At 37.1% G+C, this 25,019-nt stretch overlaps 4 protein-coding genes across 5 annotated transcripts; 1 reads left to right on the top strand and 3 right to left on the bottom strand.

The window, feature by feature from the left end:
• Positions 1 to 272: 272 nt before the first annotated feature.
• Positions 273 to 9,207, bottom strand: LOC106927172 (casein kinase II subunit alpha). Of its 2 annotated transcripts, XM_015002537.2 has the most exons (15): positions 9,100 to 9,166; positions 8,286 to 8,372; positions 7,929 to 8,006; positions 7,626 to 7,754; positions 5,019 to 5,130; positions 4,827 to 4,928; positions 4,666 to 4,716; positions 4,518 to 4,577; positions 4,335 to 4,418; positions 4,135 to 4,245; positions 3,908 to 4,009; positions 2,273 to 2,373; positions 2,021 to 2,169; positions 1,368 to 1,457; positions 273 to 1,167 (listed from the first exon to the last, which is right to left on the bottom strand). In XM_015002537.2, exons 4-15 carry the CDS (start codon positions 7,724 to 7,726, stop codon positions 1,052 to 1,054), a joined length of 1,179 nt encoding a protein of 392 aa, XP_014858023.1. In that variant the 5' UTR covers positions 7,727 to 7,754; positions 7,929 to 8,006; positions 8,286 to 8,372; positions 9,100 to 9,166; the 3' UTR covers positions 273 to 1,051. The 2 variants fall into 2 exon arrangements, with proteins under 2 accessions (XP_014858023.1, XP_087869898.1); XM_088013772.1 differs by lacking the exon at positions 7,929 to 8,006 and having other exon boundaries at positions 9,100 to 9,207.
• Positions 9,208 to 10,803: 1,596 nt separating this feature from the next.
• On the top strand, positions 10,804 to 14,218 carry LOC106927173 (uncharacterized). The gene is made up of 11 exons (XM_015002539.2): positions 10,804 to 11,006; positions 11,105 to 11,169; positions 11,291 to 11,323; positions 11,422 to 11,469; positions 11,659 to 11,703; positions 11,801 to 11,851; positions 11,943 to 11,972; positions 13,151 to 13,507; positions 13,615 to 13,653; positions 13,760 to 13,799; positions 13,945 to 14,218. The coding sequence occupies exons 1-11, from the start codon at positions 10,999 to 11,001 to the stop codon at positions 13,961 to 13,963; spliced, it is 735 nt and encodes a 244-aa protein (XP_014858025.2). The 5' UTR covers positions 10,804 to 10,998; the 3' UTR covers positions 13,964 to 14,218.
• A 21-nt stretch (positions 14,219 to 14,239) lies between these two features.
• tyrobp (transmembrane immune signaling adaptor TYROBP) lies at positions 14,240 to 17,329 on the bottom strand. Its single transcript, XM_015002541.2, has 5 exons — positions 15,283 to 17,329; positions 15,178 to 15,198; positions 14,950 to 15,093; positions 14,802 to 14,869; positions 14,240 to 14,594 (listed from the first exon to the last, which is right to left on the bottom strand). Exons 1-5 carry the CDS (start codon positions 15,317 to 15,319, stop codon positions 14,538 to 14,540), a joined length of 327 nt encoding a protein of 108 aa, XP_014858027.1. The 5' UTR covers positions 15,320 to 17,329; the 3' UTR covers positions 14,240 to 14,537.
• A 149-nt stretch (positions 17,330 to 17,478) lies between these two features.
• hcst (hematopoietic cell signal transducer) lies at positions 17,479 to 20,697 on the bottom strand. The gene is made up of 5 exons (XM_015002536.2): positions 20,609 to 20,697; positions 20,130 to 20,200; positions 19,931 to 19,951; positions 19,570 to 19,704; positions 17,479 to 18,770 (listed from the first exon to the last, which is right to left on the bottom strand). The coding sequence occupies exons 2-5, from the start codon at positions 20,167 to 20,169 to the stop codon at positions 18,721 to 18,723; spliced, it is 246 nt and encodes an 81-aa protein (XP_014858022.1). The 5' UTR covers positions 20,170 to 20,200; positions 20,609 to 20,697; the 3' UTR covers positions 17,479 to 18,720.
• Between the last annotated feature and the right edge of the window lie 4,322 nt (positions 20,698 to 25,019).

Raw genomic sequence — 25,019 nt, forward strand, 5'->3', positions numbered from 1 at the left:
GGTCTAACAAAACTCAAGTTCTCTGATCAAATTTGGCGTTTTACATAAAAAACATTTGTAATACACCTTTGTGCAATGAATCCACGAGTTTCACGTTTGAACTTAACCGACACTAGGCAATACTGTAAGATTCTACTGAGGTGAATCTGCAAAATATGGAAAACAAGGTTCATTTTAAACTAAAATCGTCCTCCTGCCCTACACCACATCTACTCATAGTTGACGCAAACCATTTGTGGGATGGTACAGTCAATAACGTAGTGCCTGTAAAGCCCTGTTTAAATTGTTTATTTTTGAAGTTGTTTTTCCGTAGGTGATGACTCCTCCCAGCATAAAACAAAAAAAAAAGTTACAAAATTGTCTATGTAATCAAAATCATGTGTAAGAGACTTCATAAAAAACAAACATGGACACTTACATACACATACAGAAGTGAAAGTAACATAAAGTTGGCAAACTATTGACCCTGTGAAACTCAGCATTGGGTGCATGCAACCTGACAGTAACTGTAGAATATCTACAAAAAAGTCCAATTAAAGAATGATAAGCATCTAACAACTTCAAAACACTAACAACTCCTGCACATTACATCGTGTGCAACCGGCGAGCGCTGATAGGTGGGACACACCAGATCTCCCCGACTCCCCGTTTTGTGTGAAGTCACGTAAAGGTTTCACAGTGTAATACAGCAGGATCCCCATCAAACAGTTTCAAGCAAGACTGTATATTTGGAACATACAAAATAAATTTTATTATCCATTCTCTTTATGTCTACATCTTATTAGAATTTCTAGACAATGGCATTGTCAAGTAACACACCCAAATTAATGTCTAACAAACCCGACAGGTGCAACAATGCGGTTCTGTCAAGTCCAGGTGTCAAAATAGAACTGAACATGAAAAGTAATTTAAATCTTCTTTGTTATTGTCAACATAAAAAGAGGGGGGGTTGGGGGTTGAGGAGGGGGGGATTTCCATGGCCCTGGCTCGCAGAGAGAGCTAGGCAGGGCATGGCCATGAGCACACGTTTAACACAGGTGAGGAAGTGGTTTCAGGGCTGGGCCCCGGTGGCTGCAGGGACTTGTGTGGCCAGAGTGTTTGGGGCAGAGATGACGGGCGATCCAGCAATGTTAGCCAGCGGCTGTGAGGAGGACATGGAGGTGATGCCTGAAAGGAAAAAAACAGGGTTATTACTCATTTGCGAAGGCTAGTCTCGTTCACACCATTTAAAAAAAAAAACAATAATAAATTAGTGCCTCAAAGTGTTCTGCAGCCTTTCAAGGAAATGCCTGTGCCAAGACTTTGACACCAAAACAATTTGGAAAAGAAAAAAAGTGTGGTGCAGCAACTGGTCCAAGGCGACTCACCAGCCATCATACTCGAGGAGCTGACTGGAGTGGAGCTGGCAGCCATGCCCCCAGGAGTGGCCCCCCTTCCCTGATCTTTGACGATGGGATCTGAGAATGTAATACAGCAGATGGATTAGAAAACATCTTGCCAGCATTCCCACATGTCCGTGTAAAAAACCCGTCGTATTCCTGACCATTTCATCCATATTTATGTATAATAGAGACGGATAGAAAAGAAGGACGCAAGGAAGAAAGTATAGGCAAGGTGGAAAGCATGACGTAAGGTCATAGGGAAGGAAAGAAGAGCTCAAGAAAGAACAGAAGGAGAGGAAGGACACATGGTCGCATGGGGAAGAAAACGTAAAAGGAGATGCAAACAGAGAGGGGTGGAGGCACTCCAATGAAGAAAGGAAAGCATGTGAAAAGGGAAAGATGTACAGAGGTAAAGGTGGTAAATGTCATGTCAGCTTAAAAAGGAAATTAAAAACAAGGAAGGGCAGAACAAAATTAAGAACAGAAGAAATACTATGAGAGACTAGAAATAAAGGAAGGAAGAACAAAGAATTAGAAGGACAAAAAGAAGGAAGCAAATGGGAGGGGTATTAAAGGCTGCACATAAACTCCACAATGTTAACAAAAAAAAAAAGGAACAAGGGCAGAAGCAATCGTACAGAAGTAGGGATGATCCATGGCCTCTCTGGCTGTGAGGCGAGCTTGATGGTCGTAGCGCAGCAGTTTGTCCAAGAAGTCTAGAGCCTCTGTGCTGACTAGGTGTTGGTTCTCACTGTGCACAAACCTCTCCCATCTTTTGCGGGAATGTCTGCAGATAAACGAGAAGAAAGGGAGACAAATTAGCTGGTCAAGTTGAGGCCAAACAATCCGTCAAACCGTTAAAAAGCAAAACAGTTGACTCGATGACGCACCTTCCCAGAATGTCATTGAACCGTGGATCCAATTCAATGTTGTACTTGTCGATGTAGTCATACAAGTCCTCTGTGCCAAGTACTTTTGCAATCCGCACAAGCTGTAAGTTCAGACATTTATCAATTAAAAAAGTTGAGCTTAAGTATTCCACACTCAACACAATCATTAAAAAAATTAAATATTAAGAGTGTGTTTGGAAAAAAAAAATATATATATAATAAAACTTGAAAAAGGCTTCCATAAGACTAAATACATTAACATTTTTAAATTACTTTTACTACAAAACCTGAAAAAAAACCAAACTGCTTGTTTACAAGTTGGAAAATGGAGTCAAATAATTACAATTTTACTAGAGCAGAACCCAGAAATTGACTGGAACTGGTTTATTTTCAAACAAACTGGGTCAACATGAGCTTTGAAAACTCAAAAATCCTATTGGCTCGGTAATTATCGTGCACCCCTAAACAACAGTCTTTGTGTTAAATCAAAGTGAGAGCGCAGTTGCAGCAACTAATGCTAATTAACAGCCGATCAGATCATTTCAAATGTTAGCTCTGCCATCACTGCCCGTTTTAAAATGGCACAACTGTTTTACAGCAACCATGTCCTCACTGATATCGCCTCTGCTCACGACATGAATCATAATCATTCATTGCAGGAACTGTTTTGAGCCGTCGTAATTACGAATTTTAAGCAGGAATCTGAATAGGAAGAACCTTGGTAGGGTTTACAACAGATTGAAAATGTGCCACAAAACTGATTGGTGCATCTCTGTGTTAATAAAAAAAATTAAAATAAAAAAATAAGGTGGGGACAAATATGCAGATATGGTAAGATTACTGGATTTTATTTCTGTTTAACTTGTAGATTAATTAAACAGTCATTACTGAGGAAGGCATTAACCTGTCACTTATGAGAAATCTTATCTTAGATTTAACAAAAGGTCTCACAGGGATGTGAGGCCAGGGTGTGGCTCTGCAAGACTAAAAGATGTTGTGCAATACGAGGGGGGAGAAAAAAAAGCACAAAAAAACCCCACTAAACTTGTTTGGCTACCAGGATTGAGATTCTTATGGTATGATAAGTAGGAGTAAAAATACCACTGCTTCATCCTATCACTGTATTTATACTAACATTTAAAACTGAAGAAAAAAGAAGAGAAAAACACATGAAACAACTTTAGACAAAGTCAAATAAGCTACTCTTCCTCCACCTGGTAATATAAGAATGTCATATCACTTTTAGTTGTCATTTTGGCACATGCACATAAGAAAAAGGATCGATTAAACACTTCCTCAATCTCGTACAACAGCTGGTGTTAACCAGTTAAACGGTAAGACGTTCAGTAACCAGCCCAAAGAGAAATCTGTGGGTCTTAAAATTCAGGGGAAAAAAAAAAAGTTTAACATCCTTCTTCCAGCTAGCAGACCAGCAGTGGTCAGCAACAAATGAGGGACGGGCAGCGTGGCTCCATACAGGAGGAGGAAAACTCGAAGAAAGCACTTTTTCTGGAATCTCACTGAACAGACTGAAAACCACAGAATTGTGAGCTGATTTTTATTTTTTTTAACTGACTTTCGCACCGCTTTCTAGCCTGTGTTCAGACGATAAAATAACTCACTGCGAGACATTACCTGGTCATAATTGTCATGACCGTGAAAGAACGGCTCCTTCCTGAAGATCATGCTGGCAAGCATGCAACCCAGGCTCCACATGTCCAAGCTGTAGTCATACATCTAGAAATAAGCAAGAAGAAGTAAAAATCTTTAACTGGTGTCTTGGCTTTCTTTCTTAAACACTCATCAGAAAAAAATGGATCTCTCCTGTCGTGACACAAGTTCTTGGTCGCCTTTAAACTCACCTGGTAATCTACCAGCAGTTCAGGACCTTTGAAGTACCTGGACGCCACTCTCACGTTGTACTCTTGGTTTGGGTGGTAAAACTCTGCCAGGCCCCAATCGATTAGACGGAGCTACGACAAGTTTAGTACAGTTTAATTATTACAATGAATCAGCGTCACAGACGGTGAGAAAGACGTGTATATAAAGCAACCCAAGTTACCTTTCTGTGTTCATGATCGATCATTACATTATGGGGTTTGACATCCCTATGCATAATACCCATAGAGTGGCAGTAATCCAGAGCCTTCAATAAAAAAAATAATTAAAAAAAAACATTAGCAATTTTTATATTTAAGTAAAGCCGAAATACTGCAACACTGCTAAATTTAAGGCTACTTCTTACCTTTAAGATTTCATACATGTAGAACCGTATGTCAAAGTCTGACAGAGTCTGATACAATTGCTGAAAAAAATTAAATAAAATAAATAAAATTAAGTGACTGTAAAAGTAAAAGAAGAAAAGAAAAAGAAGACAGAAAAAATGGTTTTACCTTGAAATCTGTGTTGTTCACATGTTCAAAGACCAGAGCTGGGGTTCGTGACTAAACGGGAAAAAAAAAAAAACAAGGAGTCAATGTTTATTTAGAAAAAATAAAAAAAAATGTATATCCTACCTAAACATTTTACATGACAACATGGAGCCCAAACGTACCACGGGATCCTTGACAATATCTAAGAGTGAGATGATATTTGGGCCACCCCTCAGGTTCTCCAGGATCTTTATTTCTCTCTTGATTTTCTTTTTCTTGACAGGCTGGAAAACAGAAAGAGAGTCCAGTGAATCCCCTGGAATGTCCGATCACAAACCAGTAAAGCTATGTGTGCCAGATGATCATCAGCGTACCTTCAGTATTTTAACCACCACCTTTTCGTTGTTTGTGATGTTTATGGCTTCAAATACTTCACTGTATTTGCCTCTTCCTAGTTTTCTGACGAGCTGATAGTCGTCTTGATTTCTGGGGGGGGGGGAAGAAAAAAGTTTGAGCATATATTCAGAAAAGTTGTGAGCACAAAGCTTCAGTATAAGTAAAGTCAGACTGATGTCTTGCTGTTAATTTTTATATTACCCATCAGAGTTGACGTGAAGATGTCTTTTATGAGAGTTACAAAATCAATATTGCAACACAAACCCATTTTCATCTTCCTAAGTTATTGTAAATACTTCACACAGCAGCTCCACAACTAAACAGACAGCCTCTCTCCTACCTGCCGTAGCTCTCCTGAACAATCATGGTTGAGCTTTAAAACTGTGAACTGCTACTTGAAGTTTTAACTTATGCTAACAAGCCGAGTATGTACAGAAAGGAGAATCTGAAACCCTAATCAGGCGACAAGGCGAGAGTGTTTTTCTGAGGTATTTTTCCAATAAGACAGGCAGACAGGAAGAGCAGATGAATTCCTGAGAGCTCTGATAACACCGCAACCAACACTCCGTCTGAGAGCAAGTTAAAAATCTCAGCAATGCTTCTGCATCTGCAACAGTGAGGAAGTAAACAACCTAAACGGTGCGTTTAAATATTAGCAACTTACAAGTAAACTTATTACTGACTTCACCAAGAAAGAGAGTCTGCTTGGCACGGCTCTCTGTTCTACTGCGGGTATTAATTAACGCAGGAAAATGCTCACCAGAAAACTGTTCTGTGGGTTAAGTCGCATAGTGCCCAACACGCTGTCCTCCATTACTACTGTTTAGTAGTAAAGGAATTAGCAGCTAACAATAGAACCAGAAAATGTTAATAAACAGAGGACACATAATAGTTAGAACCAATGGCAACCAAACCTACCTATTGTAGTTGTCCACTAATGAAGTTATGATGTAAAATTACTATTAAAAAAAGTTGCATTGGCCTCGGCCAGATCCATGTGCACACTTTAAGAAATAATCTATTTTAGACCCTTGTCCTTCTGTGTCAGCAGCAAAATTAAAGCGTGCATATATGCGTGCATTGAAAATAATAAATAAAAAAATCCAAGGTTAATAATTTAAAAAAATAATATATAATGGACTTTATGGTGTCTTACTGTTGCTTTACAGCGTAGGATCACTTTTGAGCTACATACGGTTTTTCTATATGCGAGATAAATTCTCTCCTACTTTTTGGCTATGTCCTAATTAAGACAATAACATTTTGGTTATGTTGTAATTGTTTATATTTTTTTCTCATTATTAGAACAAACACTTTGCCTTAAAAAAAAAAAAAAAGAAGAAAACTTGTTACTGAGAAATGGTACAGAATGTGAAGCTTTAGTATCGTCAATCCCTACTCTTAATATTGTCGAGAAGAATCAATATTGCCTGCTGTAAACACTTTGTTTTCCTGCTTCTTGCAGCACCGCTGGTGCAGCTCAGAGATCAGTCAGTAAGGCTGTAAAACACTCACACAGCTCGCTTTTTAAAACCGTTTTTCGGACCTCTGTTTGCAGACGTACTGAAATAAATTATGCAATTTCTGCATTTTAGTTGTCCCCCTGCATTGCAATGACACACATTAAATGCAGATTAAAAAGGACAGAGTCAAACAAGTTCTGAATCAGAAATTCATATTGACTTTTATGTGGCTTCAATTTGGCTGATCGTAAACCAAACTGGTCATTTTACAGGACAAATTTACATTTAAAATTGGCTCTAATACCAGACCTGATACTTGTCTGGTGAAAAAAACCTTATCCAAGTGTTGTTCACTAGCCCTACATATTTTCATGTCTGGTCTATGAAGATTGATATTTTAATACATATAACAGAAAAAGGAAAAAAAAACAAACTGTAATTTAATTTATGTGAATCCTGAATTTGTCGTTAAATTCTAAATTTACTTCATGTAAAGACTCATTCAGACCTTTCACGATTCAATTAGGAGATACATAAGTTGCAAATTAAATTAATCTTAAATTGATTTTTCCCCACACACACCTTGATACGGGAGAAATAAAAAGAAAATTCCTGTAGTAAAATTCTCTTTTGTGAGATACAAGTGTTGTCTTCGGTTATAAACAACTAACTAAATAATTATTAATTTAATGCTGTATTTTAGATGGTCTAGCGATTTCTTTTTGTTTTTCCAAGAAGTAAAACATAGGGGCACCCCAAGCAGTAATTACTAAACTTTAAAAATTTTAAAACAACATTTCTAATCCTAGAGGATGAGAAAAAAATTAACATGAAATGGGAAAAAAAAGGAAATACATCGCAGGTTCTGGCCGTTATGGGAAAAGAAAAGTCCTATTGACATTCTCATCTGTGTATCAAGAAAAACTTCATTTGCAATATGCATTCCTACCGCTTTATCACCCAGCTCTAATACCTTGTCTATATTTCATGACTGTATAGGCAGAGATTATTTGACAGATCTTTTTATACCTTTTTTTTGGGTGATCAGTTATTTAAATAGTTATTTTTGCAATACTGATAAAGCACAAGAAAAAAGCCTGAACGGCTTTCACTTTTCCTTACCCCCACTCAACAACATGGGACTCATAGTCCCAGTACTCCCGAGGTCTCTGTGTGTTTACATCGGGGTAAACTCGAGAGCGGCTTGGAACAGGGCCAGACATATTCTGTACGGGATCTTTTCTAAATGTCCTGTAAAAAGACAGACACAAGCAAAATACAACAAATTAAACAAATCAAGAACAACAAGGGCATGGATTAATAATACTTGCATAACATATTCAATTTACTGGCAACTAATTATAATATTTAAATCAATAAACACCCATGTAAAATATAAATATATAAACATATACAGAACAATACCTGGGAGGTTTCCTCCAGGATTAATTGTTGACAGACAAAGTGAGTAAGACTTGCTGAGATGCTTTTGTTGTAAGGAAGCTAAACAGACAAGGAAAAATAAAGATCTACTGTCAGAGTTGCTTGCTATACTGTGCAATCATTAAGCTTTTTAACTTGAACTGTGGTCTGTATCTTGAGATAAGGTTTGAATTGATAAAGACCGACTTTTTCCCCCCTCTTTATACAACGGACGTCTACAATAACCTTCAAAAAAACAAACTGTTTAAAACAAAATGAGCACAAGAAATAATAATTCTCATGAGCTAAGCAATTGGTGCATGGTGTGTTTGCATATGATGGCGTATGAAATGGAGAAACCTGGATGTTAAATGGGACATCCAACCAGTCTAATCGGGAGGCACAGGACTCAGTATAGTCATCACTGGGGGCTACAACGACTACCTCCTGTTGGAAAACGGGGGTAGAAAGTAGGTTGATTAAAATCAATAAAGTCAATTAGGCAAACATGAGCAAAGTATGTGAACAAGCGCACACCAACGAATGAAGCTGAAGCTAATGGGGTTTGTATCCAAACAATAGTGTCACAAAAAATTAAATACGTCAATTAATCAGTTTAGAAACTTGCGGCAAAGCAAATAATTGGCTTGATAATTTGATTTAAAAGATGAAAGCAGTCAAACCCCAATGCGGCCTACGGCCTGGTTGGGTGCTAACAGCTAGAAGCTAGCAGTAGAACCGGGAAGCTGACAGGGATGCTAACTAGTTAGCGTTAGCTCGTCAACAGCAGAGTGAAAAGCCGGTAGGAAAGTCACAGCCAGTTCTCGACCACATTACAGTGTAATATCGTGATGGAATCAACATTCAGCTTTCAAGTAGCCAACTAAACGCCTGCTAGGTCATTATTTATGCCGGGCTTTACAGCGAGCTTCGAAAATGGGCACATTTTCCTAACCTAAAAAGTGCTAAGCTAGCAGGCTAAGGGAGTGAATAGACTGCTTTCTAGCGAGGTAACTGGCTGACAACGCCTTGACAAAACAGCCCATGAACACCGTAATCGAGATACACAACGACCACCACGGATAAGATACCCTTTCCCGGCTTTTCAACCCGTCTAATAAGATCAACGCGGGTCATAAAACAACAAGGATTTGTGATTAAATAACATGATTACCTCTCAGCGTTGTTGGGACGTCAATATGGCGATGCTCGAGATCAAGAGCTTAATGCGAAAGGTATTTCCAGCAGAGGGCGCTCATTCTTTTCTGTTTTCCACGGAGAGATTTTTCGCTTCTTCTGCCACCAACAGGTCTGTCTGGTTGAAAGGCAAACTTTGATCTACACGTGTCTGGTAGTGGACTTAATCTGAAATGTGACGTTTTATCAAGAGAGACATAAACGCTATTTCCTAATCACACCTCATGGTTCAATCCACAGTCAACACGATGTCCTCTACAACTAAAGTTGGAGAACGTGATTATTACATTTAATATTACAATGTGGGTAAAGTGGGAGCACACAGAACGCCTTGATTATGTGTCCAATAGTATTAATTATATTTTATTAAGATTTTATTGAATAGATACAAAATTGAAACCTCTTTTTCTTACAAATAGAAATCTGAAAAAACTTATTTATTTTAAAAAGTCAGTCCCTGTAAACAAAAACAGCCAATTATGGCTATACAATGTTAGACTAATTTAGCTCTTGACTGCTAAATTAACAGAACAATAGCTTTGCTTTATTTGTTCTGAACCATACTATTGCAGTTCTGGCTTCATAAATAGGGCTGTTGTTTTGTTGAAAGGTGAACATCTGTTCCCGTCTCTATTTTTTTGCAGTCTGCAAGATGTTTTGCTTTTAGGAATGCACTACTTTTTATATCCTGAGTAGCTGCGATTCCCTGTGTAAAGAACAGGCAGTGTAGCATCCCCACAACATGATGGTGCCATCACCATGTATCTCTATGGAATTGTGTGTTCAGAACATTAACACCTGTTGTCAACAAATGAACCTAACATACATGTTTTGGATTGTGGCAGCTGAAATACCCAACGAGAATCCTTTGCAAGGGGGCTCGCAGGCTTCACACTCTCTGCCCAAGATTTAAATCCAGGTTCTTCTTATTAAATATGTACTACTACTGTTTTATGAGGGTACGGTAAGTCAGAATGGAGAAAATAAGTCAGTTGTTTGTTTTTCTTTTACAGGGCTCGGATTTTAAATGGCCGTTCTATGAGTAAAATTAAACAAAAAGCAAGAACTTGAATTTTTGTTTTTCTTTACAAGTTTTGATGAAAAAAAAAAAGATTTACCAAAACATGCACAAATCCTCGAGCCAGTATTTTATATGAAGAAATTATCTAGATATTATAGTTACACATTGCACTCTCAGCAATTTTTTTTATTATTAAAAATGTTTTTTTTAAATTGAAAATAAGTTTGTACTTTTTAAGCTATGTTTATTTTTTAATATATGAGATGTATGCTGTCTACTTTGCTATTTTTCTTCAGTTTTAGGGAAGAAAGCTATAGATTTCAAATGATAATATTTAGTTATCATTAGCCTGTCCCACAGACACAGAATGACATTTTTGAAACTGTTGCTCTCCTAAAGGCCTTTTGTTAAATAAAAACAATGCCACATTTTATCAGTCAACATAAATGGGAAAAAAAAATCAACAACTCTGGTCTGGTACTTTATTTCAAAGCTGACTTCGGTCAAAGAAAAGGTCAAAGGACATTCTCTGAAGTAACCAGTCACCTGTAATTAGCATATGCTAGAGGGTAAGACCCATCTCTTCTCTGAATCTGTGTGTTACGAACTGTTGTTTCCATGTTGAAAGGGAATGAATAGGCCCTTGTGAACTTATCAGAATCTAATTGTTGCTCTCTGGCACAGAAATGACGCAGTGTTCAACACACAGATGGAGTCTTTGACTATAAGACTTAATCTGATCCATCTGGTCAGAATGTGTAATTAACTTTAGCACAGCCTTGATGTGGAAGTGCATAAAAAGCCCTACATGCACTCTTAACCGACAGAAGACAGAGTTGGGGAAACTGCAAAAAGATGAAGTGGTAAGATGTTTGTAGATTGTTTTTTTCTTTAGTTGACATACATTTTAATTCTTAGGATGCGTAGAAACAAAATGAAAGCATGTTTCGCTCTCTTTCAGCTTCCTGTTTTGTTTGCTGCTGTTGGCGCCATTAGCAGTCATGGGAGTACAAGGCCAAATAAAAGGTAAACAACATGAACCTAATATTTGTTTTTTCAAAACCAATTTGTAGGGAAAAGTGTTTGAAACCACTAAACCAGGCACAGCTAATTACAAGTTTTTTTTCCCCTTCTTTTTCTCTCCAAGCTCAAAGACGACATGTGTTGATCTTTCTAAATGGTGATGATTGTTATCACTATTTCTTTCCCTCTAACTCCTGATATTTGTGGAATAATGCATGTTTTAAACAACCGTGCATTTTTTTTTTATTCTTACAGAGGCATTTGGAGCAACTACTGAAAGAGCCACAGCAGCCAAAGTCACAGGTTGGCGCATCACAAAAAAAAAAAAATAAATCCAGGTCTTCATTGCTCATCTCATTAGATCCGTAAACTTACTTTTGGTTCCCTATCGGAACACTGAAAGAGAAACAAACAAATGGGAAGAGAAACCTACACCTGGTCATTTTGAAGGTTTTTTTTTTGTTAATCTTTACCTTTTTCTCATGTTTACAGCAAAGAGGAGCCCTGATAAACCACCAAGACACCAAGACTCCAATGGTACGCTTAATTTGTTGAATATTAGTGGAGTGCAAACGTATTTATTAACTATTTAAAATTGATCTTAATTTTAATAGAAACCAAATTTAATTTGCAGATTTGTCTGAGATGCAATCAGTGGAGAGTTTTGTCACCCCTGGATATCCAGGTACATTAAACGTGTTTGTCATACAAACTTTATTTATAGAAATCATACTTACCTTCACAAAAATAAAGTAAATTTCCTCTTACTGTTTCAGGACCTGATCAAAGTGGAAGTGAAAGCAAAGGTTGAGTTTGAATCTGTGTTTTAAATTTCTTTAAATCACTAAGACTCCACAGTTATGTGGCCCTGCGAAAGTACCCACATCCTTACAACATTTGTCATAATTTTGTAGTATTACAAATACAAATGTGATATTTTTTTTAATTCTGATTTTAGGATTGTTTAATCATAAATTAGATTGGAATAGATAGATAGATGATTTACATTTGGTTTTACAAACACAAATCTGAAAAGTGGACTGTGTATTAGTATTCACGCCACCAGGGTCAATACTTTGTGGAACCAATTTTTGCTGCAATTACACCTGAAAGTCTTGCGAGTTATGTTTCTACCACCTTTGCCATTACAGAGACGAACATTTTTGCCCATTCTGATTTTCAAAAAAATCCTAAAATCAGTCATATTAGATGGAGGGCATCATTGGATTCTATGCTCGATCTGACCTTTGACTTAGCCGTTCCAGCCGGAGCTCGGCTGTAGTTCTGGCTGTATTTCTAGGCTTTACCTCCTGCTGTAAGTAACATGTTTTGCAGCCTCTAATAGGCTTTCTTTCAGGATTGCCTTGTTTTCAGCTTCATTCACCTTATGATCAAATCTGACCAGCCACCACCATGTTTTATGGAGGGGATAAAGTACTTCCACTTGTGCAGTGTATCTCTGCAGCCACTGCAGTGTTACCCTGGGCCTCTTGGCTGCTTCTGATTAATGCTGAGGAAGACAGCCATGTATTTTGGTGGATTTGCTGTTGTGACACACTCTTTCCAACCCTGAAAGACGGATTTAGCAGTGCTCTGTGAGATATTTAAAGCTTGTGGTATTATTTTATAACTTAATCATGCTCTCAATGAGCCCACAGCTGACAGGAATACCTGTTCCTGTCAGCTGTGGGAAAGAAGTGTAAAATGTTCTTTACACAAGATTTTACACTATGGGTGTACGTGTAAGTGAGGGGGTGGAATAAAACTCAAATCAAACTTTTCAGATTTTTATTTGTGCATTTTTTGTAGTGAATCCTATTCTTTTCACAGTTATTTGTGTTGGAATACCTGTTAAAACTCCAATAAAAAAACCAATGACTTTTGTAGTTGTGACATGACAAAACATTGAAAGGGTATGACTAACTTTGCAAGGGACTTTATATGTTGATTCAGATGCCATATGAAGAACTGTATTTTCTTATAGAAACATCTAAAGACCACGACAGCTACGAAGTTGTGGATCCCAAAGCTGGAGCAGACGCGCCATCGAGGAGGAATACACAAACAGGCACAGGCAAGATGCAGCAGCTGGATAAGATCAGCAGGCATGTTCAGGGTAGGAGCCAGGAGCAGATCTTTGGTCAAGGCAAGCAACAGGGAAGCGGAGGACAGACTGATCCGGACAGTGAAGAGGGAACGACGGTGAGGTCTGGCAGAGCCACGCAAAGCACAAGTGTCCAAATCCAGGGGGAGAGGTTGGATGCAGAAAAAAGCATGGAGACATCTTGGGAAAGCACAGAGGTCAACGATGGAAAACTGGCTGTGGTGCACAATAGTAAAGGTAAAAACAGCTGTCGTGTCATGTGTGAGGCACTCAAAGGTTTTCAGAAGAAAAAAAATAAAATGGTGAACACCTCAAAGATGTTTAAAAATGTAATTTCCCCACAGAAACCAGGGAATACATCAGCTCTGAAACCTATCCCTTTGGTAAGAACGCATTTTCCTTCGTCAAGTGAGGAATGCAGCAGCTGATTGTTGAAGTATAAGCCATTCAGAAAGGAGTTTTATTACTTATTTTTACTTTATCTCACAGATCCCAGCAGATTGTCTGCTCCAGTCAAGTCTGGACCAAGGTTTGTTTCTTTTGCATTTTAAAACGAAGCTCATCATTTTCTCGACCTTCTCAAGTTTCTTTTTATAATGGACATCTTTTAGTATCGTGTGTGTACATGCAGTGAATATACACCTATTTTCCCTATTTTTTTAAATTTTGTCTAGAGCTACTTCCTCTGACTGAGTCAGGAGCCACCATGTATTGACTCATTCACAGCAGACAGGATGCTGCAAAATACAGCTGCCACTGGGAATTTTTGTATGCCTCCAAATAGAAGCATCGTGTCCATTTTTTAAAATATTCTGATCACGTGAGGACATAGAAGAAAAATGAAAATATTTTGTTTGAATCTTATGTTGGCTGTAAAGCAATAATAGGCCGCTTGCAATGAAAGCTGATGTAAGAAAAAATGTAATCAAATAAACAAAATGAAAGCAGTTTTATTGAGTCTGACGAGAATTTGTCTGAAGGTAAACATTGATCGCAAAGTTGGGTTTTATTGGTCATTAAGTACAAAATAATTTACAAACACAACATGCACTGAATGCCATGCTCCACTCTACATTCTCACTGAGCACGACATACCTTAACTACAGAAATAACATTCGGGTACTCCACACTATTTAGATTTATGCTAAATTATGAGTTGCAATGCAAGATTTATACAAATGATTATTTGGCATAGTTCTTTTATATATATTTTTACAGTAAGTCACAGACACGAAGTTGCGAATTTGAACACTTTTTCCACAACATGTCATTTCCTAAAGTGTTGAAGTTCATTGTAGATATCTGACTGCACTCCATGTAATTCCTTAAAAGTAAAAGAAGCTTAAGTTAACCATCCACAATTCACAGTAAGACACATTTTTAAAATATTTAAATAAATATCTAAAATAATAAAAAAAAGTCAAATAAAAATATATAGTCATTTACATAGTAAGAATTATTATATGTACCAGTTTTTATACTTTTATAAAAAATAATGAGTATTTTATCATTTCAAAGCTGACTATTTTACCTGGTATGGAGATTCTGTGTCTTCTGGGGTCATCTTCTTCGAGGCAGATAAGGGCAGATTTCTTCTACCTGTTAAGGGAAAAATATTTAGCATGGGTAAGAAAAATTCACCACAAATATCAATAAATAACAGAAATGCACAAGGTCACCGTCGTGAGACTCCGGCTCTCTCCTTCTCCTGTGGTGACTTGCGAAGCAGAACACAGAGATGATGAGGAAGACGGTCAAGATAATGTCAGAGGCAACGATGCCAATCACAGAGCCCATGTTTATCAGGTAGCAGGTGCCACATTCTGTGAGGAGGCATTTAAAAAAATATCTTAAAAAAAGCAAAATGTCATGTCATATAGCTAAAGCGAATGGTTGAAGAGATCTACCTTGCTGTCCTTCCTCTGACCCTGTAACACATTACGGCAGTGAAGCATCAGAGTCTGCATATGTCTAGACTGTTGTTGTTGTTGGGAAACGTGAATATGACTCACCGAACATGGAGCCCACGATACAGAGAGCGTCGGGCATCTTTTCAGTCGAGGGGGAAATGAGAAGCCGAAGACCAGCTGTTGTTTTGATCTTTGCCAAAAGGCTGCTTGGTGGCGTCCATAAACAAGATGCTGGAGGTGAGAGTCAGAAGGATTTCAGGCTCCACCACCAATATTAGTGCAAGGGTGGAGATTTGTCAGCAGTGTGCTAGAGTCTGTTGAAAGAAGGAGGAGCACACAGTGGGAGTCCACTGACACAAGAGGAAGTCGGTCTTTCTGTTTTGCCTTTTTTCTTTTTCGTGTCATATCTATAGCACCTGTGGTCGCTGGGATAGAAAGTGTCAATTTCATCCCCTGCTTTCAAGCCAAGATTCGTCTCATGTTGTAATTTTAATGGGAATGATGCAAACGACGCAGCGGTAGCCAGCAGCAGCATCAGGTCACCCTCACACCCAGAGTTTCTGCTGAAATGCAAGCGATCGTATCTTCAAATGGAGAGTTTCCTGAGACTGTGTGGTTTAGTGCAAGCGGCTGAAGGCCCTCGACCGCAGCTTTATCTGTAACAACGCTGTCCTGTCAGCAAAATGAAAGTGAATGTTGTGTTCCCTGGGTTTTTTTTTTTTTTTTTTTGTGAAAAACATGTTTGTGGCTCGTAAATAAATGGTCAGAAATATCAAACACTGAACCTTCTCAAATGATTCACACACCTGCGCCTGTACATAACTGCTGCCACACCAAACTGCAGTACAATTAATTTGTAAATCTAATGTGTCAGCCCAACACAAAGTAGTACATAGTCATAAAGTACAAAGAAATGCACATGGTTTCCAAAGTTTTTATTTATATTTTATTTGATATATTTTTTTGTTGCAAATAATAAATTGCTTTCGTCTTTCTGCCCGGTCTTGCTGAAGAAAAGTATTTCTGCCACACCACAATGTTTCACCACAGAGATGACCCGATTTGTGAAGTTCACAGCGAGGGGTTTTCCTGAGAGAACCTCCAACCTGAACTGAGCAGCCCTGCATTGTTGGCCTCTTGACTGTTTGTCAGATTAATGCTGTCCTGGGTCAGCTTATCATTCAAGATGAAGGTATTTCTTGCTAGGTAGTGCAGATGTCTCCCCTCTATAGACGAGGGACTGACCAACACATGATACATCAGTAAATAAAAGCAAATAAATTACATCATGAGTAGTTAAAAGCATGTCGTTTTTGACCTAAGTGTGCTTTAAGCCTTTCCATAACTTTATCTCTGTTAATGTGGACGATGGGATGGGCCATAAACTCTTTGGTTTATATTTCAGTTTATGGATTGATCTCTATTAAGGTAACCACGCTCGAAATTGCTGTCGAGTACTTCTGGAGTAAATGTATTACCACTTCCAAGAACACAAATGTAAAGTCTTGGAAGTTCACTTGTCCAAGATAAGGTTAATTTCACAATCTTTTAATTAAAGCTCAACGCCCTTTTACTGTCCCTGTCCCTGACGAGAAAGAGAGAGAGAGAAAGAGAGAGAGAGAGAGAAGCGGTCTTCATAAACTAAACCCATTAACAAATCGGTGGACTTGGTGAATTTGACATATTGTGTTGATTTTCTCCAAAGTTAGACAAAGAGTCTGAGTGATATGGTCTGAGTATCCGGCATATACATTTTATTTTTATTTTATTGAACTAAAGAATGAAGCAACTGGGCAGACAATGAAGAAAATGATCAGCCAGATAATACAGAGATATAACATTGATCTTGGTCAGCATGTTTTCTGGGATGACGCAAGCAGCAGTTTCACTGCAGGACTCGGTCAACAAAGCGGCAAGACATTCACTCATATCTCATCCGGTCTCTGAAACAGCTCCCAGTTCTCAAAGGCCATTCTTAACCACAATGATGTACCAGATAGAAAGCGAATAGAAAGCAAAAAAAAAAAAAAAGCATTACAATGGACCTGTGCAAACACAAACACGACTGACTTAATTAAATTTTTTTGAAGGAAAGGTATTTGAAAACAAACACCAAAAAATAACCCCGATTAAACTGATGAGTTGTGAAGTCCAAAAATAAAACAAACACATATGGCTTAATTTCAATTCTTTGATTTTCCCTCCAATTAACTTGACTTTTTTGTCCTCCGAGAAAGGAATATTTCATAACTGGTCATAAAAGTCACTTCCCATTGACTTATTCAAATAAAATAAAGATTTAACGCACACAGGCATGAGGAATTTATTTAGATGAAAGTTAAAACAGTACATTAGATGATGCATACATTGATTAAATAATAGTTTGATAGTGCATAATAAAGAGAAGGTTCAAAGACAATCATGTTTAAAAATTCCTTAAATCATTTCCAGCCTTTGTTTCAATCTAATCTCTACCAAAAGCAATCGGCAGAGGGCGCTGTTAAGTAGTTCTAGCCAATGTGTGTGGATAACGTTCAACCACATTTTTTCAGTTCACATTTAGTACTTTATTTTTACCGCTTTTGTTGCAAAAAACAAACAAACAAACACAAAAAAGTACCAATATTTTTAAATTCGATGGGATATCCACAATATATACACATATATTTATTTTTTTGTTTATTTGAAATGAGTACTATTCATTTTATCTTTAAACAGCACTGGACCTAAATGATCAAATAAAGTTAATTTGAAAGGTAATTAAAGTAGAGATCTGGCAAATTCTATAAGACATCATGAAAATTTGACTAGCTTTTAAAATGGAGTTCTCAATGATTGTGAGGGTCCTCGGTTAAATAATAATAATAAAAATACCCCATTAAAACAAAAGTATAATTTACCGCAGCAACTAGAAATTTTTAGAATTTCAATCATCGCTACAAGTAGCTTTACTCAGTCAAGAATACAAAAAACACAATCATTAAAAAACATTAAGATATACGATTGTGACACCAAGTATTTTTTGCAAATTACTAGTGTCCCATTTACACTGCCCCTTTTTTAAGCTTGATCATAGAATATTTACTGGCTGGTTTCTTGTGGTACTGAAATGATGTGACACTGACAGCAATTTCTCTTATCTGCTCTTCAAAATGGGACAGATAATAGAAAATGCCACTCAAATAAGCCAGAGTAATTAGTTAAGAAATGGATTCAGGAAAATAGCTGCTGTCAGAGCAATTCTAAACATTTTTTAACAACTAGACTGTAACAAACGAGGCTTGATGAGCTTTACTTGCCAACTCACACATGGAGGAAGAGGAAGTGAGGGAGGTGATAAAAAAGTATTTTTTAACCTCGCTGTTAAAAAAACACAGCAGCAGGGTTATGCCGATGGCAAATTATGATCTTGTTTCATGGCTTTTTCCGCACATATTTACCAGGAATATCAATAATTATGGAGGATGCTGTAAAAAATACCTGCCTGAAAAAAATTGTAAAGAGAGCCACCTCTTTAGGATAATGATTAATAAAACATTTTTATTTTATGTTCTTCAAGTTGGCCCGAACATTCATATAAACCTTGTCAGCTGTGAAGAGAGGAGAGAAGAGAGAAACAACACACAAAATTAAAACAGGGCATGAAAAACATAACTAAAGGAGCCAGATATATGCAGTTGAAACCAGAGATTTACATATACCAAATAAAAAGACACACTCACATTTTTTTTTTACTTTCTGAAGTTAAATCAGGCCAAACACCTCTTGCTTTAGGTCAGAATGACCAAAGTTAATTCTATTTAGCCAGAAGTATACATGCAGAATGATTACTATCTCTACGATGGGGGAAAGCCAAGACGGTGTCATGTCTTTGGAAGCGAGACTGGGCAGAATGGCCATCATTTCTTTTGGAAAAAAAAGTCCTAGAAACACCATTTCAACTGTGAGGAATAGTGGTGGCAACCTCCTGTCGGGAGCTGTTTGCTGCAGGAGGAACAAGTGCACTTATGTGCACATTATGTGAACTTAAGGACAACAAACTCCATGTTTTGTTTGTGGCTCTGATCTTAACCCTGTGTAAATTTGTGTGTAGATCTTAGGAGTGTGCATATATCCAAATCTGATTGTAGCTATTGTTATTTCTTTTACTATTGTGGCATTTAGCAAACAGAAATAATTTTGTTAATTGTAGCTGTCTTAAGACAAGAGTAGTTTGGCCTGATTTAACTTCAGAGAGTAAAAACTGTGTGTATGTCTTTTTCTTCAGTGTATACCTGAACCTCTGGGTTCAAATGTAGTTCAATCATATTCTAAAGACACCATTTCCAGTAGTAGATCTGGAAAAAAAACAACCAAATATCTACGCATAAATTCCTCTCCAAGCCTTACCGTTATCTATTTGCTGACGACGGAAACTGGCACATCGGTATGTGACGACCACAATAATAAGAGTCAGCAACAAATCTGCAGCGATGATGCCTGCTATTGTCCCTGGCTCAATTCTGTAGCAAGACACGTTGCTGTCTGGCGAGCGGAGACAAACAGAAAAAGGTGACAGAAGAAGGAGTAGGTTACTAGACAGCTGGCCCAATATGAAACACAACAGTGGAAAATATGATCGATCAAGTTTGCAGGTTTTTGGTTCTGCAGCTGTGCATTGTTTGCTTTTTTTTTTTCTCTTGTAGGTTGTGAAAGTACAAAAATGAATCAGATTTCAGGTCAGTGTTCATCTTCTATGCGATGTACATACCTGCTAGGGCCACAGCCAGACCTAACACAAAGAAATCAGAAATGAATTATATCACTGGTGATGTTTTAGTGCTTCTGTGAAATTTCCACCTAACTGAGTGTTGGTGGTTACATTTCCTGCCTCAGACCACCTAAATGTGAAGAGTTGCAAAGTGCAAAGCAAAAAAAAAAAAAAAAAAAGGGGAAAAAAAGACACTTACTGCTCAGAAGGAGCAGCAGAGTGGTGAAGTTGTCAGCCATTGCTTTTTGAGTCAGTTCAAGTCTGTTAAATCTGAAAAGCAAAACACAGAGAAAAATGAATTCAGTACAAATTCACAAGTCGTACCGTTCAGTTTCGTCGTATTTGACGGTAGCGTTATAGATGAACGCTGCAAATGGTGTGATTAACAGTAAGGTGATCTCGAACTCGAACAAAGACAAGATGAAAGTGGAAAGAAGTAAGTGAAAAAAAAATTCAAACTTTTACAACATATTTCTAAATTAACACCACTATTTGTCCTTAAAGCATTCTTATTAAATTACATTCTTGGAACTAAAAATCAGCTTTTGTATCAACAGCTGTTGAACACAGATGAGTATTTTGGATCTAAAGCAGCATCTACACAACTTTGGATGGTTTTAGGAAAAGAAAGAAAAGTTGTGGAAGAGAAAGTCAGTGTAAGAGACCAGCTCCACATACCTTCTTCTCTGACAGTCCTCATGTGGCTTGTGCGATCCAAAAGATGATGTGAGAATAGCTTGTGCTGCAGCGAGGTGACGTGTGACTTCCTCTGGTGGGCTGAAACGCTGCCTGTTTGTTTTCGTGTAAACAACACAAGTCATCGGCGCGCCGGTTGCTGCTTCTATTTGGCATTTTATTTATGGGCATTACACTTTAGCTAAATTTAAAAATGCACACACAAATCCATTTTTTAATCTCTGACAGTGGCTGTCATTACACATTTCCTGTAAAGAACATCACCAGCTAACAACGGATCTGCTATGGGAAGGTGACAAAGTGTGTAGGCGCCTTAAAGGTCATCACTTTGTTCCAATCTAATGATTAACTGCTAAAAATCCGACATCATAATTACTAAGCTGACGACAAATGATGGTCATCACACACCTGTCCATGCTTTGAGATTTATTCCATCATTTTATTTTACATTATTCTATTTGTTGTGTTTTGATTCTTCGGTGCAAGAAATACATAAAACATATTGGTTATAATAAGCATCTGCCTAATGTTGTGCCTTGTAAACTAAGTTTCATTAGCTAAATGCAAAAATTCAGTTTTAATGTTTTAGTGGATTAGTGTGTTGAAATACACACATGATTTTGCTTAAGGCCTCCGTGAAAAATTAGTACATAAAAGCATTTATAAATTATGCAACATTCCCGATTAAAGCTTAAAGGATTTTCAGATTCTTGTCCGGGAGTCCCTGATGTTGTAATACTCCATAATCTGTACTATCTTGAGCATTTGGATATAATTTAAAAGTATCCTGAAATTAAAGCCTTGGGAAACCCCACATGTGGTTGTTTTTAGCTCAGATTTCTATCAGTTGAAGGACAAAAACTAAGCTAGAACAGTAACAGACAATCTCGTCCACTTTTTTATTCAATCAGTATCTTTTGATCGTCAGTGTGAAATGCAGAACTGAGATCTAATGGTATACAGTCACATTCAATTAGGATGTGCTCTCTGGTGAGACTCATTTGCCAGATTCTATCATTCGAAAATAACTCATAGACAGACAGATGTTAAACACATTTTTTACTAGGCCCAGATTTCTCAGCTAAAATATATTTTGTCAGTCTGATGTAATGTTTTGATTGTAAATGTTGTGCTTTCATAAAATCATCAGTAGAAAAATCATCAAAATTACCATCGAAATGGAGGATTCTTTTCAGTTTGGGTGTAGTTAAGTTATATATGTGCTGCTTCACTTGGTGAACTGAATTTCTGAAAATAATGAACTTATAGATATTCTAATTAATTGAAAATGACTGTATATGTGTGTCCTTTAGTCAGCATCAGCCTAAATTTGCCCTACTCAGAATTTCAGTTGAAGATCTGCTTCATTATTGTCTAAAGTGTGTTATACCATCTGTGTGGCCAGCAGGGGGCTCCAAGTAAACCAAATGTTTAAATGACAGCCCTTGAGGCAGGAAGTGCAAAAGTGCAACTCCATGAATGGAAGCATAGTGCTTTAATTCAATAGTACCATGACCTGCCATCCATCCATCCATCCATCCATCCATCCATCCATCCATCCATCCATCCATCCATCCATCCATCCATCCATCCATCCATCCATCCATCCATCCATCCATCCATCCATCCATCCATCCACTAGACCTGCTTGACAACAGCCCACCAGCTATATCGCCAGCAGCTGCTCTTACTTATATCTTAAAACTTGTTTTAGCTTTGTTTATTTGAGTCAACTCCACTTACTTACTGCACTATTACCCTTTTATCAATCATTTGCAAGACACCAAAAAATAAAATAAAATAAAATAAAATAATGCCTAAATTCTTCCCTCTGACTGACATAAACACGAGGAGCTGACGCTGAACCTAGATGCTTTAGACGGATTGTGAACCACTGCAATGCTTTATAAATATCATGTCCTGAAGACTCCAACAGAACTACATCATCAACAGACAGTAAACTTGAAAGTCTGAGGTTTTCGAATCAGAGACTCTCTTCTCCACTGCTGTACATTGATAACCATCTCATGAAAACTTTAGCCAGGATGTGAGATAAGTGGGATTCCAGGAATAGTCAAGATTGTGGACACATCTCTGACTTTGATTATAAAAGGAACCTTTAAAACATTTATCTCATTTACATTTTCTGTTGTGTGTCTTGGTTCTGCTGTCCTGTTGATTCTACTTTTTTTGATTTTGTCCATGAAATGACATGATCTTTAAAATGTAATGCTGCACTACACGGACATTGCTGAAACAGTTTTGCATATAAATCAAAGAAAAACTGGTGTAGCTGTTTTGATTCCCCATACCCGGATTCTTAGAACACTGGTTCTTCAAAAGAACAAATAAATTCATAAAAAAAAATAAACGTGAACACCTGTAATTCATGTGGACATAAAAAAAAGAGAAAAGGTCACCTTAAAAATTAGGATTTCAGTGTTTTCCATACCATCTAATTTTTTCTGATATATGCAGAAAAATCTCAGTGACTCTTCTGCTTCCACATTCAATGGTTAACATACAAATATATTGTAGTTTTCTTATGTGTTACATTGATAAATTAGAATATTGTATCAGTTTGTTTTAAATACATTTTGAGTGAAAAAGACAATTTTCAAATTTTTATTATTATTATTATCATTATTATTATTATTATTATTATTATTATTATTATTATTATTATTATTATTATTATTATTATTATTATTATTATTAGTAGTAGTAGTAGTAGTAGTATTAGTATTAACACATCAGTAAAGTTATATTTGTACTACTCACATTGTCATTGCGTATTACCTATGTCTTTTATTGTTCAATCACTTGTACATTAAAATGACAAATGAATGAGATGGAACAAAAAGTATTCAGTAATCAGAGAAAATGGAGCAGAGATTAAAAAATAATTTTTTTGCAATATTTCATTCTTCCTTTGTTACACTTCATTCTCCACGTTTAAGAAGCTTAGGTCTTTCGGCTGATATCAGCAGTGCAGTGGTGGTTCAAAGAGTGATTTTTGCTCGTTAGGACAGTAGAGGGAGCTGTTGTACAGACTACGGGTTGAACAGTTCAGAGGGCACGGCAAACTCCCAATGGAGTTTCCGCTCTGATGTATTTCAAATAAAATTGATTGCTTCAGTAATAGAGAGTTTTTAAGAACCAAGTGGAACAAAAGAGAGAGAGAGTTTATGTTAAGTTGAGGGATAGCCATTTACTGGTAGTGGATTGGTTTAGGGCAAGGATCAGAGTTAGTCTATAAAAATGAATAAAAAAAGGAATGGAAGTCAATGCAAAATCCATGTGAAGATGTGTGAGTGCATATAGTTATTTTTAAATTATTTTTCGGGACATGTTAGTCATCTGGTTAAAAGACAAGAGACAAGACATGAGGCCTTAATGTTTTCTTTGAAGTGTCAAAATTTCCTTTCACACAGTGTCGCCTCAGCAGCTCAGGGAATCTGGAAGCTCAGGGAATCTGGAAGAAATTCAGTTTTCAGCAAAACACAATGTCATGTCGTCCTATAAATGTTACAAAATGTTTCGTATATCTTATTAAGAGAAAAATATCTTGACACATGATCACTTGTAGATTACCAAGTCATGTTTATTTGTATTGCTCATTTCAGCAACAAGGCAGTTGAACATGCTTTACATCATAAAAACATCATACAGTCAACAATCATGAAACACATTTTGTCAAATGTATAATCAAAATCATCAAACAGATCGGATATGTTGATCAATCTTCCATTTACTGCTAATCAAAGGCAATTCTGAACAGGCGGACCTTTAGTCTTGATTCAAAGTAACGCAGTGTTTCAGCTCTTGTACAGTTTTCTGCAAGGTTGTTCATTTTGCATTTTTTAATGCAAAATGTTCTTTATTTTAATAAAATTTGAGCATGATTAAAATCCCCCTCTATGAGATTATATTATAGGTGAAATAAAACCAATCCCATTTGACTTTTTCTTTTAATAATTTATTTCCTAAGTATTGTTAAGTAAAGACTTACAGCAGCTTGTGGTCGCTGAGGTTTTAGTAGGTGCCCTAAAAATATTGAGGTCTTTGGATCTCAGTGAAGACTGCCTGTATAAATAAAGGTCAAATTAATAAACATAAATCTCTTTTGGATGAATTTATGTTTTGCCCACTAAAGTAATTACATTTTCCAACAAGAGATTTTAAACCTATGTCACTGTGAGGGATTTTAGTTTGTTGGCTTTATGTGTACATAACCGATATGCAATCATGTTGAAATGATGATGTCACAAACACAAATCTAACCTTCGACCTTAAGCAAGTCAAGTGTAACAACAGCAAGCTTCATGCTCATGCCCTACGTCTTCTTCTTTATTTAGGGTGTTTTTGTGACTGCTGTTACAAATAGCTTAGC

This window comes from Poecilia mexicana, unplaced genomic scaffold, assembly GCF_051168715.1.
Source record: "Poecilia mexicana isolate PSO_F unplaced genomic scaffold, ASM5116871v1 scaffold_16, whole genome shotgun sequence".
Lineage (NCBI taxonomy): Eukaryota > Metazoa > Chordata > Actinopteri > Cyprinodontiformes > Poeciliidae > Poecilia > Poecilia mexicana.

Coding starts and splice junctions, on each gene's coding strand:
- LOC106927172 (XM_088013772.1), bottom strand. CDS start 8,305: ATGTCCCATTTAACATCCAG. Junction 4,246..4,334: donor TCGATCATGAACACAGAAAG/GTAACTTGGGTT, acceptor AACTTGTCGTAG/CTCCGTCTAATCGATTGGGG. Junction 1,458..2,020: donor CATGGATCATCCCTACTTCT/GTACGATTGCTT, acceptor TTACATTCTCAG/ATCCCATCGTCAAAGATCAG.
- LOC106927173 (XM_015002539.2), top strand. Junction 11,324..11,421: donor TGTGTTGATCTTTCTAAATG/GTGATGATTGTT, acceptor TTATTCTTACAG/AGGCATTTGGAGCAACTACT. Junction 13,508..13,614: donor TGTGGTGCACAATAGTAAAG/GTAAAAACAGCT, acceptor ATTTCCCCACAG/AAACCAGGGAATACATCAGC.
- tyrobp (XM_015002541.2), bottom strand. CDS start 15,319: ATGCCCGACGCTCTCTGTATCGTGGGCTCCATGTTCG. Junction 15,094..15,177: donor GTCAGAGGAAGGACAGCAAG/GTAGATCTCTTC, acceptor GCCTCCTCACAG/AATGTGGCACCTGCTACCTG. Junction 14,595..14,801: donor ACACAGAATCTCCATACCAG/GTAAAATAGTCA, acceptor TTTACTTTTAAG/GAATTACATGGAGTGCAGTC.
- hcst (XM_015002536.2), bottom strand. CDS start 20,169: ATGGCTGACAACTTCACCACTCTGCTGCTCCTTCTGAGCA. Junction 19,952..20,129: donor TCTGCTGCTCCTTCTGAGCA/GTAAGTGTCTTT, acceptor TCTTTGTGTTAG/GTCTGGCTGTGGCCCTAGCA. Junction 19,705..19,930: donor TCTGGCTGTGGCCCTAGCAG/GTATGTACATCG, acceptor TCCGCTCGCCAG/ACAGCAACGTGTCTTGCTAC.